The sequence below is a fragment of the Sus scrofa genome, chromosome 14 (assembly GCF_000003025.6).
Source record: "Sus scrofa isolate TJ Tabasco breed Duroc chromosome 14, Sscrofa11.1, whole genome shotgun sequence".
In the NCBI taxonomy this organism is placed as follows: Eukaryota; Metazoa; Chordata; class Mammalia; order Artiodactyla; family Suidae; genus Sus; species Sus scrofa.
This window is the reverse complement of record NC_010456.5, coordinates 105117349-105137079: the sequence shown is the minus strand read 5'-3', so window position 1 is coordinate 105137079 and position 19731 is coordinate 105117349. Positions and strand designations below refer to the sequence as shown.

At 37.2% G+C, this 19731-nt stretch overlaps 2 protein-coding genes across 11 annotated transcripts in view; one reads left to right on the top strand and one right to left on the bottom strand.

Annotated features, from left to right (window-relative positions):
* Positions 1-11567, top strand: part of FRA10AC1 (fragile site, folic acid type, rare, fra(10)(q23.3) or fra(10)(q24.2) candidate 1) — a 44354-nt gene extending 32787 nt beyond the window's left edge. For 5 of the 7 annotated variants that reach the window (XM_005671290.3, XM_005671293.3, XM_005671294.3 and 2 more), the window contains 2 exons: positions 8284-8362; positions 10004-10178. In XM_005671290.3, coding sequence (XP_005671347.1) covers positions 8284-8362; positions 10004-10046 — 122 coding nt within the window. In that variant the 3' untranslated portion in view covers positions 10047-10178. Of the gene's footprint in view, positions 1-8283; positions 8363-10003; positions 10179-10960 lie in introns of those variants that run through there. The other 2 variants (XM_021072007.1, NM_001243654.1) reach the window with 2 other exon arrangements.
* The window catches only part of PDE6C (phosphodiesterase 6C), a 111655-nt gene continuing 106375 nt past the window's right edge, over positions 14452-19731 (bottom strand). For all 4 annotated transcript variants that reach the window (XM_021071777.1, XM_021071778.1, XM_021071779.1 and 1 more), the window contains 4 exons: positions 17929-18003; positions 17734-17817; positions 17189-17345; positions 14452-14994 (listed from right to left, as the gene is read on the bottom strand). In XM_021071777.1, coding sequence (XP_020927436.1) covers positions 14933-14994; positions 17189-17345; positions 17734-17817; positions 17929-18003 — 378 coding nt within the window. In that variant the 3' untranslated portion in view covers positions 14452-14932. The remainder of the gene's footprint in view (positions 14995-17188; positions 17346-17733; positions 17818-17928; positions 18004-19731) is intronic.

The window sequence follows — 19731 nt, the reverse complement described above, 5'->3', positions numbered from 1 at the left end:
TGAGTATCAAGTATTTATTTAATAAAAATATATAGATTCAGGTTATTTGCATTTTGACTTTCCCACAAATTGTAATTTGATGTAAATTATTTTTTGTTTTTGTACTATGTGAGCAAAATCATAGAAAAAAGACCAAAAGTGTATTTCTTCCTCAAACAGAACATTTGAAAGTTTCTTATTTCAAGTATAGAAGAACATAAATTTTTTTTCTGTTAAATACATTGGAGACACATTTTAATTTCATATTATAGAATATGAAGACAGAGAAACAGAAGAGGTTAGGATAGAAAATGAATTAGGGAGCTGAACTGAAATTTAAGAAATACTGCTTTTTTTTTTTTTTTTTTTTTTTTTAAGATTGCACCTGAGGCATATGGAGGTTCCCAGGCTAGGGGTCAAATCGGAGCTGTAGCTCCTGGCCTACACCACAGCCACAGCAACACAGGATCCAAGTTGCGTCTGTGACCTACACCACAGCTCACAGCAACCACTGGGTCCCTAACCCACTGAGCGAAGCCAGGGATTGAACCTGCATCCTCATGGATGCTAGTCAGATTGATTTCCACTGAGCCACAATGGGAACTCCAAGAAATATTGCTTATATTGCATAAGACTGAATTACCTCTGTCAATTGGTGATTTGATTGATCAAATTAAATATGTGGTTTGTGCTAGAAGGCAAAATATAAGCAATTGGTTGCTACTGGTCAGTTTTTTAATAAGTCCTATAGTTTTCACCAGATTGGATCAAGCCAGATTGGATTTTATTGAATATTTGCTAAAAATTTTATTATTTTTTTCCCTGCAGCACTCTAAAAAGTGTATAGGTCACAAAGACTTACAAAAATATATACAATAAGATTTTTTTCAAGGTGAAATCAGATTAATGGAAAAAAAAAAAAGAGTAGCCAAGTAAAGCTGGAGGTAAAATTAATACAGACAAATATTTACCAAAAAAGTCTTGCATAATTGCAAAGGTAGATCACAGATGTGTCGCTGTTCTTCCTAACAATCAAACCAAAGAAGAAAACCACCAGTAGAATGATTAATTGTACCCATAAAATATTAAAGAGAACTCACAGTGTTCAGCCTTTTCCAGGCAGAGTTTTGAGAGCAGAATCTCCTGTGGATTCATGAAAGGGGGCATCCATTTGTGATGTAACAGTAGCCTTGTATCTCAGCAGTAATACATACTGAATTTCTTAAAGACCTTGCAATAAATAAGCTTAGGGTCTAACAAAGTAGAGTTTAATGGCATATCTAATTTATTATATATGGGCTTATTTTATAGGAATTCAGAAAGGTGAGACTTGTAGGCTTACTTGGAAAGTTTATAAACTTAAGCATTAAATTTTTTCTGATTTTAAAATAATATATATTTACTGTGTCAAACCCAGGAAAATAATTTTGTAATTATTCTAAATTCCACCATTAAAATTAAATGCTATTAGCGTTTTAGTATAATTCTTAAAGAGATTTAAGTGTTCAGTAATCAGAAATTTTGCACTGAATAAAAGAAAAATAGAAATTTTAAGATATTTATAGTTTAAAATTTAATGAAGAGGGAGATGTCAGTGGAAGCATTCCTCTAGTTTAGGAATATAACAAATTCCTTATAAATTACTTTACTCATACTAATTTTATTTTTAACACATGTGAACTGTACTAAAGCACTGCCTTTCCACCCATACAAATCTTAATCTCTCAGTAGCTACTAAATTAGGTTAAGTTTTCGGACAATTTGTAGAACATAGTCAGGCATGAGATAATAGACTTACACCATCTGGGGATGGAGTAGTAAGTATATATATTTTCAGAAGACATACACAGTTAAGATGGGAGATTTTATTGTAGTTTTCACCTATTTCCAACTATACATTGCACTGAGAGGTATGAAGTCCTATTTAATGTAGAAAAAACATTGCCCTTTTCCTACTCCAGTTTTTCATTGTTAAAAAATCTTTGGGGGAAATGTCTTAACTTTAACTTATGTTCATCTTTAATTTCCTCTTCCCTCTCCTTTCCACTGTCTTCCCCCTTTCAGTCTTCCCTCACTCCCCAGAAATAGCCCTACATCTCTTTATCCTTCTCAGCTAGGTCAAACTTCTAGTGGTAGAGCAGGGAGAATACTATAGCCACCTGGAAGAACCCCCTCGCTTAGCTTGGTTCTTGAAGTAGAACCATTCCAAGTAGGAGACATGTGCTTTGTTATGGTATGCCAAACCCAGATAGCTTCTTAAGTGGTCAGTGATCTTTCTTGGTCTTTGCAATTTCAGAACTCAGATTTTGATGTTTCTTGTATTTCATTTTCATTTGGATAATATTCAGTTACCCTTTTATCTCCATTTAACATATGGATTATTAAAACCAAATCCAAAAAGAAAAACCTATTTCTATGAGGAGAAAAAAAAAAAAAAAAAAAGAATTTCAACTTATATTCGTTAGCCACAATCGCAAGTGGTTTTGTTGTGTGCCTCATTTAATGTTAATAATAGGTATATAATATCCCATTTGCCCTTTTATCTATATCATCAATAACTATTCATCAGTGAATCAAATGTAAGTCCACTCTTGATACCTGAATTTTGGCAGATATATTATACAAGTCCACATTAAATGATTTGATCTGCTTCTCAGTTCTATGTATAAAATGAATATCAAGAGACTTAGTTTCATTGGATTGTTATCAGAATCAAATGATGATAGACATGTAAAAAGCATGTGTCTGACAAAGTCCTTGGTAACCTGTAGCAATTATTGTTGTTATATCAGAGAAAAGGAAAATACTGGACATTAAACAGATTTTATGTTTTTTCTCTAGAATTGTCAGATCAAAAATTAAATCTATAGAAGTCTGACCTGTCCATTTGTTATCATAATTGGAGAGTTGCCACTTCTTCAGCAGGCCAAATTATTTAGGTGTCATATAACATCTAGAAAAACCAAGACATAGAACTGTTTTCATTATTCAAAGCATATAGAGAAAGGTGTATGCAATTTGCATTACATTCTAAATGAACCATTGAAAACTTAAAACAAATCAAGAATAGAACAACCAGGGAGTTCCCATCATGGCTCAGTGGAAGAGAATCCAGCTAGTATCCATGAGGATGTGGGTTTGATCCCTGGCCTTGCTTAGTGGGTTAAGGATCTGGTGTCGGTGTGAGCTGTGGTGTAGGTCGCAGACAGGGCTCGGATCCTGTGTTACTGTGGCTGTGGCGTAGGCCAGCGGCTACAGCTATGATTCGACCCCTAGCCTGGGAACCTCCATGTGCCATGGGTGCAGCCCTAAAAAGACCAAAAAAAAAAAAAAAACAACAACAACCAAAACCTTGTCAGAACTTAAAATTATGTCCCAGGAAGAAGGTTGAAGGAACCATAGATATTTAGCTTAGAGAAAAGTGAAGAGGGAAAGGGTAAGGAGGTAGACGTGGAAACTGTAGATACTTGCAAGATTGCTACTTATTTTTGGTGACTGGTTGGCAGAACTAGAGTCTATGGATAAAAATAGTCCAAGGACAGATTTTTGCCTTAATTTAAGGAAAAACTTGTCAATTAGAACTATCTAAAGAAATGAGTCTGGAGGAATGCCCTGCCTCCGGAAGTAGTGAGGTGTTCAAATGTAGATTGGACAGCCACTTGTCATTGGAGATGTTTTTTGTTGTTTTGTTTTGTTTTTTAGTTTTTTAGTTATAGTCGATTTACATGTTCTGTCAATTTCTGCTGTACAGCAGAGTGACCCAGATATATATATATATACATATATATATACATCTTTTTTCACATTATTTCATCATGTTCCATCACAAGTGTGGTTAGTTACATTCCCAGTGCTATATAGCAGAATCTCATTGCTTATCCACTCCAGATGCAATAGTTTGTATATACTAACCCCAAATTCCCAGTCCCTCCCACTCCTTCCCCTTCCCTCTTGACAACCCCAAGTCTGTTCTCCAAGTCCATGAGTTTTTTTCTTTCTGTAGGTAGGCTTGTCTGTGCTGTATATTAGATTCCAGATATAATTGATATCATATGCTATTTGTCTTTCTCCTCCTGACTTAGTATGAGCATCTCTAGTTCCATCCATGTTGCTGCAAATGCCATTATTTTGTTCTTTTTTATGGCTGAGTAGTATTCCATTGTGTATGCATACCACATCTTAATCCATCCATATGTCAGTGGACATTTGGGTGGTTTCATATCTTGGCTATTGTGAATAGTGCTGCAGTGAACACAGGGGTGCATGTATCTTTTTCAGTGAATACTTTGTCTGGATATATGCCCAGGAGTGGGATTGCTGGATCATTTGGTAGTTCTATATTTGGTTTTCTGAGGTATCTCCATACTGTTTTCCCTAGTGGTTGTACTAATTTACATTCCCACCAACAGTGTAAGAGGGTTCCCTTTTCTCCACACCACAGCATTTGTCATTTGTAGACTTACTACTGATGGCCATTCTGACAGGTGTGAGGTGGTACCTCAATGTAGTTTTGATTTGCATTTCTCTAATAATTAGTGATGTTGAGCATTTTTTCATGTGCCTGTTGGCCATCCATATGTCTTCTTTGGAGAAGTGTCTATTTAGGTCTTGGAGGTGTTCTACTTAAATAAGACATTTCATTCATTGGATAAGGGCTGGACCTCCAAGATCCCCTTTCTTTTTTTTTCTTTTTTTTTTGTCTTCTTGCCATTTCTTGGGCCGCTCCCACAGCATATGGAGGTTCCCAGGCTAGGGGTCAAATCGAAGCTGTAGCTGCCAGCCTACACCAGAGCCACAGCAACGTGGGATCCGAGCCGCGTCTGCAACCTACACCACAGCTCACGGCAACGCCGGATCGTTAACCCACTGAGCAAGGGCAGGGACCGAACCCGCAACCTCATGGTTCCTAGTCGGATTCGTTAACCACTGCGCCACGACAGGAACTCCTGAGATCCTCTTTCAACACAGAGAGTCAGTGACTTAAGTTCTGATCCCCACTTGCCAATAATTATTGTGTAGATTTGACACTGATGCAAATGCAAGCATCATTTTGTGTTGCCCATTCTTCTAATTATTTCATTAGCAATACCCTTTCCACCTCTGACAGTTGTAGCAGTTATCAAAGAAATTATTTATAGTTACTGTAACCCTAAAGGAACTAGATATTTTAGATTCATATTTAGATGTTATAGGTTCATAGGGCAGTAAGGGACCTTAAAGTCGTATAGTCTAATCTTGTAGATTTGATTCCCTGAGAATATTGGGTCACTTTTTCAGCATGTCCTCGTTCAGAGAGCGCTATTTTATAAAGTTATTCTGAATTGATTGTATTTTTACTAAAGCTGGATCGTCTAGTATCAGAAAACTGGTGTAGGAAAGCTGGCATGTGGGAAGTACTCTCAAGAGGAAGCAAGAGAAAAGGTATAAGGCCTTTTGAAATTAGCTACCCACTTTCAAAGCCCTCGTAGGTTTGTTCTCTGACATTAACAGGTTAATACCATAGTGATAACTTTATTAGGCCTATTTAGTTTTTCTGTGCTTTCTTTATCTCAATGACTTTTCCTAAAAATAAGAGTAGGAGATGTTTTTTGTTTTTGCATATTCAGTTTTAGACACTGGCAGTTCCAGTGCTGGCCGTCATTGAGCAGGAATCTTGTCCTTAAAGTTCTATGACTTTATCATCTTTGTGTGTGGATCATTAGAAGTAAAACTCTCTTCTCCCCCCACTCCCCTTTTTGCTGTTTTTGTTAGAATTTGTGCTAGAATAGATTGTTTTAGGACCAAAGTTCAGACACACATGTTGATTCAAGGATCAAAGTCCAGCAAGTAAAAGGCTAGTCTACACTGTGGCAAATCAATGCAGCTTTATTTTTGTGTTGTATTTGACTAAGGGACATTCTGTATTAACAGGGCAAATTTGTATCCATTCTTATTTGACTAACGGTCATTATTGGAGAGGAATTATTTGCTAATGCAGTTACTTTGTGACATATAATTTTATTGTTGCATAATACATGTTTCAATATTTGATAATTTTTAAGGAATCTTTTTTTTTAATTTTAGGGCTACACCCACGACATATGGAAGTTCCCAGGCCAGGGATTAAATCCAAACCACACCTACAACCTATGCCACAACAACACCAGATCCTTTAACCCATTGTGCCAGGCCCCAGACCGAGGATTGAACCTGTACTTTCACAGCAACCTGAGCCACTGCAGTTGGATTCTTAATCCACTGCGCCATGGTGGGAACTCAGTATTTGATAATTTTTAGTTGACTAATATAGGGTGGTTCATTTGGAACATGTCTTGTTATATCTTAAAAATAGAAGTATCTTGGAGTTCCCTTCGTGGCTCAGTGGTTAATGAATCCGACTAGGAACCATGAAGTTGTGGGTTCAATCCCTGGCCTCGCTCAGTGGGTTAAGGATATGGCATTACCGTGAGCTATGGTGTAGGTCGCAGATGCAGCTTGGATCTGGCGTTGCTATGGCTCTGGCATAGGCCAGTAGCTACAGCTCTGATTAGACCCCTAGCCTGGGAACCTCCATATGCTGCAGGAGCGGCCCTAGAAAAGGCAAAAAGTCAAAAGAAAAAAAAAAAAGAAGTATCTTTATTGTATTTACTGATCTTTAAAGGTAGTATGTAATTATTCTTTCAAACACACACACACACAAAAAAATGGAAATGCTTAAAGAATAAAAGCATCCCAGGCCTACAGGTAATACCATCACTGTTAAGTTTGGTTTTCCTTACAAACTTATTTATATACACACACATATACATATACACATATTAATAATACTTTGTATATTTGTATATACATATAGATAATGTCTTAACTGCCAGTTAGATTATACTATGTTTGCATTCTGTAATCTTTTTTGGGAGGGGGTCTTTTTTTAGGGTCACACCCACAGTATGTGGAAGTTCCCTGGCTAGGGGTCAAATGAGAGCTGCAGCTCCTGGACTACACCACAACCACAGCAACACCAGATCCAAGCCGCATCTGCGACCCACACCATAGCTCACAGCAACATGGATCCTTTAACCCACTGAGCAAGGCCAGGGATTGAACCCTCATCGTCATGGATACTAGTCAGATTCTTAACCTGCTGAGCCGCAATAGGAACTCCCTGCTTTCTGTAACTTTTTAAAAATTTGATATGGCATGGATATTTTTCTGTGATAATACATATAGATATGCTAAGGGTTTTTGATAGCTGTATAGTATTTATTTAACCAGTCTTTTTTTTTTTTTTTTTTGTCTTTTGTCTTTTTGTTGTTGTTGTTGTTGCTATTTCTTGGGCCGCTCCTGCGGCATATGGAGGTTCCCAGGCTAGGGGTTGAATCGGAGCTGTAGCCACCGGCCTACACCAGAGCCACAGCAACGCGGGATCCGAGCCGCGTCTGCAACCTACACCACAGCTCACGGCAACGCCGGATCGTTAACCCACTGAGCAAGGGGCAGGGACCGACCCCGCAACCTCATGGTTCCTAGTCGGATTCGTTAACCACTGCGCCACTACGGGAACTCCTATTTAACCAATCTTAATCCCTAATTGGTAGGGATTTAAGTTGTTTTCTTTTGTTGTTATTGTTATAAAATGAACATCTTTATACATATCTGAGATGCTCATCTATTTTAAGTACATAATTAAATTTCTAAAAGCATTGCTGATCAAAGCATATCTATATATTAAACTGATTTATATTGCCAGATTTTCCTCAAGAAAAAGGTATTCAGAATTTTACTTCTAGCAGTGTATGAAAATGTCGTTTCTTCACAGAAATGAACTTCTTCTAAGTCATGTAATAAGCATTTTCTTTTTTAAAGTCTGACAAATATTTTTTCATAGTTTAACTGGCTGGTCCTATATTACTAATTCAGTTCTTGAGGTCTTGATCCTAATGTAAATATACTCTCCACAAAATCTTAACCTGTATGTCTTTTGTATGATCAGTAAAAAAGGAGAAACTAGATTAAAGACAAGTATATTGTAGGAGATAATTGTTTTAAAATATAGAGTTCATATTGGAATTGCTACTTTAACTCAGTATAACTTAGAGAAGTTACCCATGAGACTTTAAATCTTTGGTCTTTCTGCTGAGGCTCTTTGGTATATCTCAGCTTATTTATTTATTTTTAAAAAGAATTTATTGGTCTGTAAAAGTGAATTAAATTTTCAGAGAGCTATAAAAATTAAAGCTAAACTGCAGTTAATTTAATTGCATTGGGTAGTTCAAAATGTGTTTTAAATGTAATATGCACATTTTCAAAAAATCTCTTTTAAATGAACAGGAAACTCTGATGAAGAAGAAAGTACTTCAGAATCTGACCTTTGGAAGGGCCCACTACCAGAGACAGATGAAAAATCACAGTAAGTCCTGATATTAATAGATAATGCATACCTTCTGCATCATCTAGGAAGCTATGAACACAGCCTCTTTGATAACAGTTAATGAAAAACTTAGTGTCATGAATGTCTGTTTAAAGCCAGGGAACACTTAGCCTGATAAAATCAGTTTATTCTCAGTCATTGTTTGTGGCCATAAACAGTCAAGTCATCCAGCTCCCTCTTAGTGAGTAAATCTTTTCCTCAGCTCACCTTGACAGATGACCCCTAGTCTTTACTTAGGTTCTTTCAAAGAGGCACTGTTTACTAGCTTCCAGAGAAGCCTATCCATGATATTTTGATTATTGTAAACCTCTGCAGGGAAGCGCCTTGAAGGTACATCTAGGTGTAAAAGCTCAATGCATGCCTTGTTCTTTGCTGTTGGTTGGAAGAACTGTCTGGATATAGGCTGGAATGTTAGCAGCTCTTGTTACTGGGATGTTCACCACTTGAACTTTATATGTTGAAAGAGGATAAAATAATACCTACAACATAGAGTTTATTGTGAAGATTTAATAAAGAATATAAAGTACCTCATATAGTACCTACCAATATAGTAAGTTCTTAATAAATGTTAGTCCTGTTTTGTTAGTCTCTGGGCATATTGGTTCAAAACTGTATGTATATTTAATACTCAGCAGCTCTATGAAGAAATGTAATCATTTTATAGATAAGGAAACTGAGCCCAGAAATGTTAAATAACTTGCTTACCCAGCTGATAACTGATAGAGCAAGAACTTAAACACTGTCTGATTTGAAAACCTGTACTATTTCCATTGTATCACTCTGGCTTCTAGCAGTAATACTTACTTAGTATTTTATAATTTTTCATAATATTTTAACACAGTATTATTTAATACCTCCTTTCAGAGTTTTGTTCTTTGTTTTAGATATAATCTTCACTGCTACAAATACATATTTACTGTTCTCAGAGTAATAAAACCTTCAACCTAAGCAGATTTCCCCTATTCCTGGGAGTAAGACTTGTATTCCTCGTTAAAATAGCTTCTTTTTCATTCATTTTTTGATCAGACTCTAATTTGAAATGAGAATGAACAGAGTAAGCTATAAAGTCAACCAAAAATGTACTTAAAAATAAAATCGTAGGTAATAAATTCACTTAGGGAGAGGTGTTTAACATGTACGACATCTTAATCGGTCTGGGTATAGTTATTTTGGAAGTCAAAAATTATTTGATAGGAGTTCCCATGATGGCTCAGTGGTTAAAAAATGCAGCTAGCATCCATGAGAACCTGGGTTGGATCCCTGGCCTTGCTCAGTGGGTTAAAGATCCAGCGTTGCCATGAGCTGTGGTGTAGGTCGCAGATGCGGCTCAGATCCTGTGTTGCTGTGGCTGCGGTGTAGGTTGATGGCTACAGCTCCAATTGGACCTCGATCCTGGGAACCTCCATATGCTGCGAGCACGGCCCTAAAGAGGCAAAAAGACCAAAAAAAAAAAAAAAAAAAAAAAAGAATTATTTGGTAGCTGAATCATGAAATATATTGATATATAAAAGAATCAGCAAATATGTTAGATTAAAATGTTTTATTTTTATTAATCATATAATGTGTCACCTTGTAATTTTTTCTATTTGATTTTAATACATATACTTTTTTTTTAAATAGGGAAGAAGAATTTGATGAGTATTTTCAAGATTTATTTCTGTGAGAAGGAAGAAAGATGCCTACATTCCTTAATGTGAAAGTATACTTTGAAACACTTCACAAAAGTTTTGTCTGCAAATTGGAATTTGAGTGGTTTGTCTTTGGAAATAAAAATCCAGCTATTCTTAGCATGTCAGATGCTTCGAAAGTTTTTCAGTTCTATGAGACACTTTTCCCTGTCCCTTATATATCTTTTCAGCTGCTTCTATAGCTCTCTTCCATCTGTAGCTCCTAGAGGATGGACCTAGTACACTGTACCGAGATCCATTGTTCCTAAATTTTGTAGATTTTTTTTTCCCCCACTGATTCACACTTACCTTCCCTTGCCTCAGTTTATATTATTATGATTATTGGGATTCACAAAATCATAAAGTTGATAAGGTATGTCTTCAAACTCTTCTTTGATACACTGGCACCCCTCTTTTGAGTACCCATTTTGTCATCAGCTGCCTTTTTTTTTTTTCTTACATTTGTCTTGCTTCTTTCTCACTTCTGTCACTTAAGGGAGTTCATTATAATCAAATTTTAGTCCTTAGTGTATGAGTGATTTATTATAAAGTAAATTAATACCACAGGGGGCCAAATGAGGTCCCAGTAGTCTAAAACAAGATGTATTTATGAAAATTGACTTAACACAGATGATGAAATAACATAGTTTAATTTAATAGGACTGTGTGCAGAGAGTTTGTCTCAGATACAGCCAGGCAGATATGGATACACTTACATGTAGAGATACAATATAAAATATAACTTCTTAATTTGGGGTCCCTATAGGCAGGAGTCAGTGCATGTGCTTCAGGAGATCTAAGCACCCCTAGCTAGAATCTATGTGTAAATATTTGTGGTTATGTATGTTTTGGAGAAAATCCATAGTTTTCATCAGATTTTCAAAAGGACTTATTGATTTTTTTCCAAAAGGTCAAACCTGTTTTTTGTAAAGACCAAAGAGATGACTAGAGAAGAAGATGCATGATTTGGTGCATAAGAGAGGACCTGTAGAAAATGATCATAGCATTCCAGTTATTATGAAGATATGCTGTTTTAAATGACATTTAAACATGGAATGATTGGCATTAAACTGCAAAAGAGGTAATTTTAGTGTCTTATTTTTAAATGGTATGAGAGACTTTCCTTTTATTAAACAGTTGTTATTCATTAATTAAATATTTATCAGGCTTCTGTTATGTGTGAGACAGTGAGCTGGACATTGCTACAAAGGAACTATATAGGAAATAATTATGTACTCATTTCTAAACCATCAGAAAATAGTAAATCAGTGTTGGTTTATTAACCAAATAAGTAGACACAGCATGTATGTTGTGTCTTTTTCAGCTCACTATTAGGGAGTGAAAAAGAATCTTGGTTTCTGAGGAAGAAGTATTGAAATATCCAGCAACAAAACTGATATTAGTGATATAATTGATGAAGCTAAAATATCTTTATAGTAAAAGTGGTCATCAGAAAATAAAATCCTTGGAGTTCCCATTGTGGCACAGTGAGTTAGTGATCTGGCTTGTCTCTGTAACATTGCCAGTTTGATCCCCTGCTCTGCACAGTGGGTTAAGGACCCACCATTGCTGCAGCTGTGGTGTAGGTCTCAGCTGTGGCTCAGATTCGATTCCTGGCCTGGGACCTTCCATGTGTGGCTGAAAAGGGGCGGGGGGACAAAAAAGAAAATCCTTGCAAAATTTGGAGTTTCCTGGTGGTTCCACATGCTAAGGATCATTGTGGCTGCTGAGGCATGGGTTTGATCCCTGGCCTGAGAACTTCCACATGCTGCAGGCATGGATTATGCCAAGAATGTTCCTTTAAATTAAATATTCATCACAGGTAATATGATCTTTTACAATGCTATTGTTGATTTTAGTAAAATTATAGAATTAAAGAATGATTAGGGGAGTTCCTGTCATGGCGCAGTGGAAACGAATCTGACTAGGAACCATGAGGTTGTGGGTTCGATCCCTGGCCTTGCTCAGTGGATTAAGGATCTGGCATTGACGTGAGCTGTGATGTAGGTTGCAAGTGTGGCTCACATCTGGCGTTGCAGTGGCTGTGGTGTAGACCCCTATTAGACCCCTAGCCTGGGAACCTCCATATGCCACAGGTGCAGCCCTAGAAAGACAAAAAGACAAAAAAAAAAAAAAAAAAAAAAATGACTAGGAAGAGTATTTAAAGACCGCTTTAGAATAGATTGATATATTTGGTATTGCAGATATCATTTATGGACATCAAGTTCATTTATAAATTTAGATCATTGTATATAATCAGTTTTTAATCCATTCATACACAGAGGCAGATCATGGAAGTCTTTTTTTTTTTGTCTTTTGTCTTTTTTAGGGCCACATTTATAGTATATGGAGGTTCCCAGGCTAGGGGTCAAATTGGAGCTGTTGCTGCCCACCTACTCCAGAGCCACAGCAACACCAGATCCAAGCCGTGTTTGCGACCTACACCATAGGTCATGGCAACACCAGATCCTTAACCCACTGAGAGAGGCCAGGGATCCAGCCTGAAAGCTCATGGTTCCTGGTTGGGTCTGTTTCCGCTGCACCACGACAGGAACTCCTAGAAGTCATATTTTAAAGGAGTCTTTGAAAAGGCCTCAACATGTGTTTAGAGATTAATTCTCCAACAACCCTATCTCAAACTTGGCTATAGTGTAGTAGTGGTGTTCAGCAAACCATTGGTTTGGGATGTGAAGTTATGCTTTCTTACACCTACTTTTAAGCGAAGTTCTTATATTTGCAGACCTTCAGTGGTGGCTCATCTCTGAGTGGTGGCCCCTTTATTTGTTTTTTAGTGAATGAGGGGGCAGTCATTGTGCTGACTGTTATTTTTGGATCCAAATTACATAAGGCTAAAGGAAGAGAGTTACACAGTTTCTAAAATAATCGTAGAAATAGAGGTTCAAAATTATTTAGGCAATGGAAATGAGATGTTCCTGTATCACCCAAGGTGATGACTTACATAGACAGGAGTCATTTGGGTGTATATATTACCTTCCAGGCATTCCTTGTTTATATCTGTTTGTTATGGTATTTATTCAAAATATTATTCATTCATGTTTGAGTGCCTTGTGCCAGGCACTATTAAGTGTGAGCGTAGAGCTGTGAACAAAACAGACAAATATAGACGAAAATCTTTCCTATCATGGACCTTACATTTTGATTTCAGAAGAACAATCTTATGATTCTAAGAAGCTAACTTGTGAAAATATAACAAGTGGTGATTTATTTCTCAGCTGCCATCTTCTGTATCACAGACATTTTAGGTTCATAGATTGTCAGGTTAACTCATTATAATTTAGATATATTTTACAAGGAAATCTATCGTGTAATTAATATTCACTCTGTTTTATAATTTGGCCAGTCATTGTAGGTAAGAAATCTTAAATTTCTCTGGTGTACAGACATGTACCATGTAGTTAAAATAGTTGATTGCCTTTAGTTTCTCTAAGTCAAACACAGAATGCCTGGTTGATAGCTCTAATAATCACTTTTTTAAAGTAACATCTGTTGCAGTCCTTCTAAACCACTTTTGATAGTAAAATTCTTGCATAATCATACATGCTTCTTAATAATGCATAGTCTTTATTAGCTGATTTAACTTGTATTAGGATTATCCAGCTAATGTCTTATAAGTTGATAATTCTTTTAGTGAGAAAAATATATTTAGTTACACATTAAATAATTGATTTTAGACTTAGTAAAGGATGGCATAGGACAGTGACATACTTTTAAGCTGCTAAAAGCTATGTGTGGGCTTTACTATTCCATTATCAAGGGTAAAAAGTAGAGGAAAGTGATAAGCATTTCAGATGGAATAACATTTAGCATCCTTTTTCCTTGTTTCTTATATGGTATTTACATACATTATAATTCTATATTGTATTTACTCTTACATTAAGACATGTTGATGTAGTTCCCCTTGAGGCTCAGAGGAAACAAACCAGCTAGTATCAATGAGAATGCGGGTTTGATCCCTGGCCTCACTCAGTGGGTTAACGAGTGTTGCTGTGAGTTGCAGTGTAGGTTGCTGACGTGGCTCAGATCCCGTGTTGCTATGGCTGTGGTGTAGGCCGGCAGCAGTAGCTCTGATTTGACCCCTAGCCTGGGAACTTCCATATGCCGCAGGTGCGGTCCTAAAAAGCAAAAAAAAAAAAAATGTTGATGAGAGATCTTTAGTTCAGGAAGGGATTCGAGGTATGAATCATGATTATTAATGTTGTGGGTCAAATTGTGCCCCACTTGAAATACTTACATTGAATTCCTGACCCCAATACATCAGAATGTGGCTGTATTGGAGATGGGGCATTTAAAGAGGTATATATAGTTAAGGTAAAATGAGGTCAATCCAATATGACTGGTATCCTTAAAAGATCAAGACACTGACACACCAGGGGAAATTATGCGAAGACACAAAGAGAAGATGGCCATTGGCACACCAAGGAGAGCAGTCTCACAGGAAACGAACCTTGGACTTCTCATCTCCAGAATTGTGAGAAAATAAATTTCTGTTATTTAACCCACCTAGTCTGGGGTGTTGTTTTGTTATAGTAGCCCTAGTAAATGAATACAATTAATAAGAACTTTAAGAAAAAAAGAATTGGTGACTAGTTTCAGGATTATATTATTTTTAATTTAAAACAAATTGGCACCGGAAATGCACTTATTTTTGTCTTATTTTGCACTTTTGTTGAACTTTATTTTACCCTCAGGGCTTTCAGGCTAGCAATATATTTTCTGATGATAAGACACAGGGTAGCTTTTCTGAAGATTCTCTTACTGTTACTTGATGGTTTGCTGAATGAAATTTGCTTAAGTTCTTTTGAATGTTTTCTTTCTTTCTTTAAATGTAGAAACAATATTTGAAATTTAGACCAGTTGTCTATTACAGCATTAGACATGTTTTGGACTTTTTGTCGTCACCACCACCTCCTGCATCTTCTGCAGCTAGGAAAAGGAAAAAAAGCAGTGTTATTAGGAACCAGTGGCTATATAGTGGTTTTGTTCTAATCTTACAATATTAGTATGACTTTATAGCCCAATTAGTACTTTTAACCTATAGCAAGTACCAATGAGAATACGGTTTGACCATTTAAAAGCTTGAATTCATATTCAGAATTGAATTAAAAAATAAAATCTAATAAATGATTAGCCAATTAATGTCTCAATTCCTCAAAGAGAACTACTGGACTATGCAATCTGGGAATCTGAGTTGTTGCTTTGTTCCAGGCACAAAGCTTGTTGCCTGGAGATAAAATAATATTCATAGTTCACAGAGACTTTGCAGTGTGGTAGGAAAAAAATTCATAAGTAATATTTATGCAAATAAAGTATAGAAGATCCATATTCAGTATACTGAATACTAAAAAAAAAGTCAGGAGCCACTTAAAAGAACTTACTAGCCTGTTCCTCATAAAATTGAGATAAAGATTATTCAGTGTAATTGTACTAAAGAAATACCTTTTCTTTTCAGTTGCTCAGTAAGATGACCATTTTTGTTATCTTTTTGAGTTGCAAATCAGGGACTTGCCAGTGTTCCCTGGAGGACAAACCCTTAGCAAGGCCCTCAGGCAACACACTCTCTGGGAGAGCTGCCTACATTCCCAGCTCCATCTGGTGCTTTGCCCTCCTTGCTCTCTTGACTCCAGCTACACCAATTTTTAAGTTCTTCAATGCACTGAGCTTATTTCCACTTAAAGGCCTTTGTGCATAGTCTATGCATACCCTTTCTTTCGAACTCCCCCTCCTTTCTTTGCTTAGGGAAAGCTTACAGTCTTCAGAGTTTAGCATAAACATCCTTCAGGAAACCCTTCCTTGAGGCACCAGGTACACACCTCATGCTTCTTCTGATAGTTAGATAAACTATTTTTGGTGTAACGTCTGGCTCCCCAACCAGATGGTAAACTCTGTGAAGTAAGGACCCCTCTTTCCCCAGGGCCTAACACAGGGCCTTGTACAGAATACATACCCAATAAATATGTAAGTGGATGGATATCAAGGATTCAGAAACTCCTGTTTTTATTCTGTTAAAGGATATCCTGAACCCCTTAAGCAAAATGCTTTCTCCCTCTGTGTTCTTTAAATACCACTAAAGACAATAGAACCATCTAAGAAGAATGTTACATCTTCTTCATCATAAAGCCTTTCCAGATAGAGATGATTTCTTTGTTAAGCAGTACATTTCTTGGGCATTCCCTTCGCTCAGCAGTTAACAAACCTGACTAGGATCTATGAGGATGTGGATCTGATCCCTGGCCTCACTCAGTGGGTTAAGGATCTGGCGTTGCTGTGAGCTGTGGTGTAGGTCGCAGATGTGGCTCTGATCCCTCGTTGCTGTGGCTGTGGTGCAGGCCGGTGGCTGTACCTCCCATTCGACCCCTAGCCTGGGAACTTCCACATGCTGCGGGTGTAGCCATAAAAAGCAAAAACAAAAAAACAAAAAAAAAAAAGTAAGAATTTCTTACAAAACCTTTTGAGTACTGAGCTCTCAAAAGAAAAATAGCATTCTACTTTCAAGATGACTTTTGAGTCATCTGATAAACTAATAGGTGATCCCAAGCATCTTAGCAAAGGCTTTCTGAAAATTCTTAAACCTAATAGTGACTTTAGGAGTAGAAATTTCATCAGGAAGCACAGCACTGAGTATAGACATCTAAGGCACAGGCAGATTCTTGTCAAGTCACCCCACTCAGTGGGCCAGCTTTGCTTTACATACAAGTAGGGCTTCCTTAGGTCTGGAAGTGAAGCTAGAGATCTATAAAACCTCATTATATGGAGAGGAACATTAAGCTCAGAAAAGTTAGGCAAGTTGCCCAAAGTCTAACTGCTAATGCATAATGTTAGTACTAAAAACTCATTATTCTGCAAGCTATCTCAGGAGCCACCTTTGAGAGTAGATGAAGAAACCTAGCCTTAACTCCTACTTCAATTGGACCCATCAATTCCATCTGAAATTATAAGATCTTGTTTGAAGGGGGGAAAAAACCTGAAAACCATTAATCAAACATCTTATGACTGCCAGTCTGTATACAATAAAGCACAGTTCCTGTTTGCATTTACTTTTTATGCTTTTGTCATGTGAGATTAAGCTCTGCTTGATTTCCAGCTACTTTATAAGAAGCCAAAACAGATTCCATCTAACCTTTTTCAGTCGTATTTCCTTCTTCCTGCTTTTTCATCTCCTCTTCAATTACCTTCATCTTTGCATCATACTCATCAGCTAAGGATTTCCATTCCACTCTGTTGTTTTGAAGACCACTCAGCATAGGTGTGATTTCTTTGTGAAACCGTGAGAACTCCTAAAGAGAATTTTAGGTCAGAAACTTCTTAAATCATAGTTTATTTTTAGTACTTTTAATATGCACAGGCAGAACTGTAAGGAATTGTTATGGTGCTCAGAGTTGCTTAGGATGAGGTTAACTCAGTGCCTCGGAAATGGGAAAGTCAGCTGCTGTCTTTCCTGCCCACCTAAGTAAGTCTGTTTAGTTTGCTTATATCTGAGTTCTCTCACCTTTCATTCCACCCCTGAATGAGCGATTAGGGCAATACATGAAACTACTTTGGAGAAACAGAGACACCCCTAACTGGCCTTCCTTGTGGCTGACCTTTTGATTTAGGTTGCAATTTCAAAGAAAAATACTCATCCTGAAGATTATGTATTTCACTCAAAACAATTTGTTTACCTACCTTATATACAAAAGTACAAACAAAATCAATAAATCCAACTTGAAGTTTAGGCAGTTCATCTTTTTTGTTTCTGTCCATCATAGGCTAGAAAGAGAAATACATTCTTTAAAGATGGTTATCTAAGAGTCAGTGAACAAAACAGACTGATTTTGTATTGATAATTTTTAATAAGCATTTTTATGCCAGGGTCTTTACAATAGGTTGTTGCTGCAGCACTGTTCTCTCCAGATCTCCTTGTTCCCAAAATTCACTGGCAACCAGAAGTGCTACCTGCAAAGACAAAAGATGCATTTATGAAAAGGACTTTTTAATAGAGAATTTGTATTTTATTAGTATGAGTGACATTTAAGGATAGAGCTTATAGTTAATGCTTCAGGTATTGTCATAGCATATGTTCTTTGGTTTTAAAAAGATGTCATTTACAGATTATATTGAAATGGGGAAGGGGATTTTCTTTGTACTTCAGTGTAGTAGACCCTCTCTGGGAGAGCCTATCTCCTATTTGCTATTGCCACCACCTCTCAACAATAAAAAGGGGAGATGAGCGAATGTTTAACTCCATTACACTGTACTTCAAGCTCTAAAGCTTCCCAAATCCTTCACTTGTCCAGCTTCTATCTGATCATCTAGTATGTACCTGCACATGCATTTGTGCACACCTACTTATGCACACAGTTTAGAACACAACTTCACTTGATATTTGAGTGTTAATTTATATATTTTTTAAAAACCAATATTTACTAAGTTTATTGAGCACCTACCAGCTGCCTTCCATTGGCATAAGCCAGACTTGCCAAAAGTAAGATGTGATCTTTCTATTTAAGATGCTCACAGTCTAATGAAGACAGTCGTGTAAAGAATGTGGTGTTACAACAGTAGTAGTATGAACTGCTATGGATTAAGCAGAAGGGAAGTTGCATTTCTGCTGTATCATCAAGGATAGTAATAAACTACTAGTTTGTCGATAAAGAAAGGAAGCCTATATGCAGAGATAAAATTGAACATCCAGAGCTTATGAGAGTAGGAGCTTAGAGCGCGAGGTAGTGACATGGAGAGCGTGAAGAGAAATAAACTGGGGAGCCTAATAGGTCATGTAAGCTTTGCTGGCAAGTTTGACTTGATTCTCTGGGTAAGTGGTTCTTATCCTTTGAGCCACAGGGTCCCCCCAGAGTGCACTAGTCACACAAAAAGGTGGATGCTGAGAGAGATTTAAACCAAAGTAACTTTTTTTTCCTCTTTTACAAAGTGATCTTTGTCCAACTTTGGGGGGAGAAAAATAGTTTTGCTCCTTTAAAGAAAAGTTGAAAATAGTAGGGAGTTTAGAGGGCTTTCAAGCAATACAGTGGCCAAGCAGAGCTCTATTTATAAGCAGTCCCAGCAGCAGCTCAGGAAGATTGGAGAGTTCATGATAAGGGAGGGGCACTTGGGAGGCTGCTGCCATAGTTCTGATGAAAGAGGGAAAGTCTGAACTAAGGTGGTAGCAAGAATGCTTGATAGGAATGGGTTTGAAATGGGGAGAGGGACTCAAGCAAGACCCCAGTTTGTGGCTTGGTGATTGTGTAGATAAAGTATGGAGGAGAAAGAGCAGGCATGACAGCGTGGAATGAGCACGAGTGTTTGGTTTGGGGCTTGAAGGTTCCAATCAGTCTATCTTCTATAAACACAATCCACATCTATTAGTTGAGCCCAGTGAATTCCTGCCCATCTTCTGCCTAGGGTTTTCCCTGTGAATTAACTGAGGGGAAAAGAGAAGCTTCTTTCATCGATGAGTAAGAAGCCAAGTGGTAAACTAATGCCTTCCACTCTAACTCTCAAAGACTGGGAAGGAAATTCCTTGGAAGATACCCTTAAACATAAGCCCACAGATGGTGCCATCTAAACACACTGAAGAGACTGTAGGAGCAAAACCACCCTAGATAGATGAAGGCACTAATGAGTCATCCTTGTCTTGTGCTCATTTATCTCCTTTGTTAAAAGCCTCCCTGGATCATTTTACAT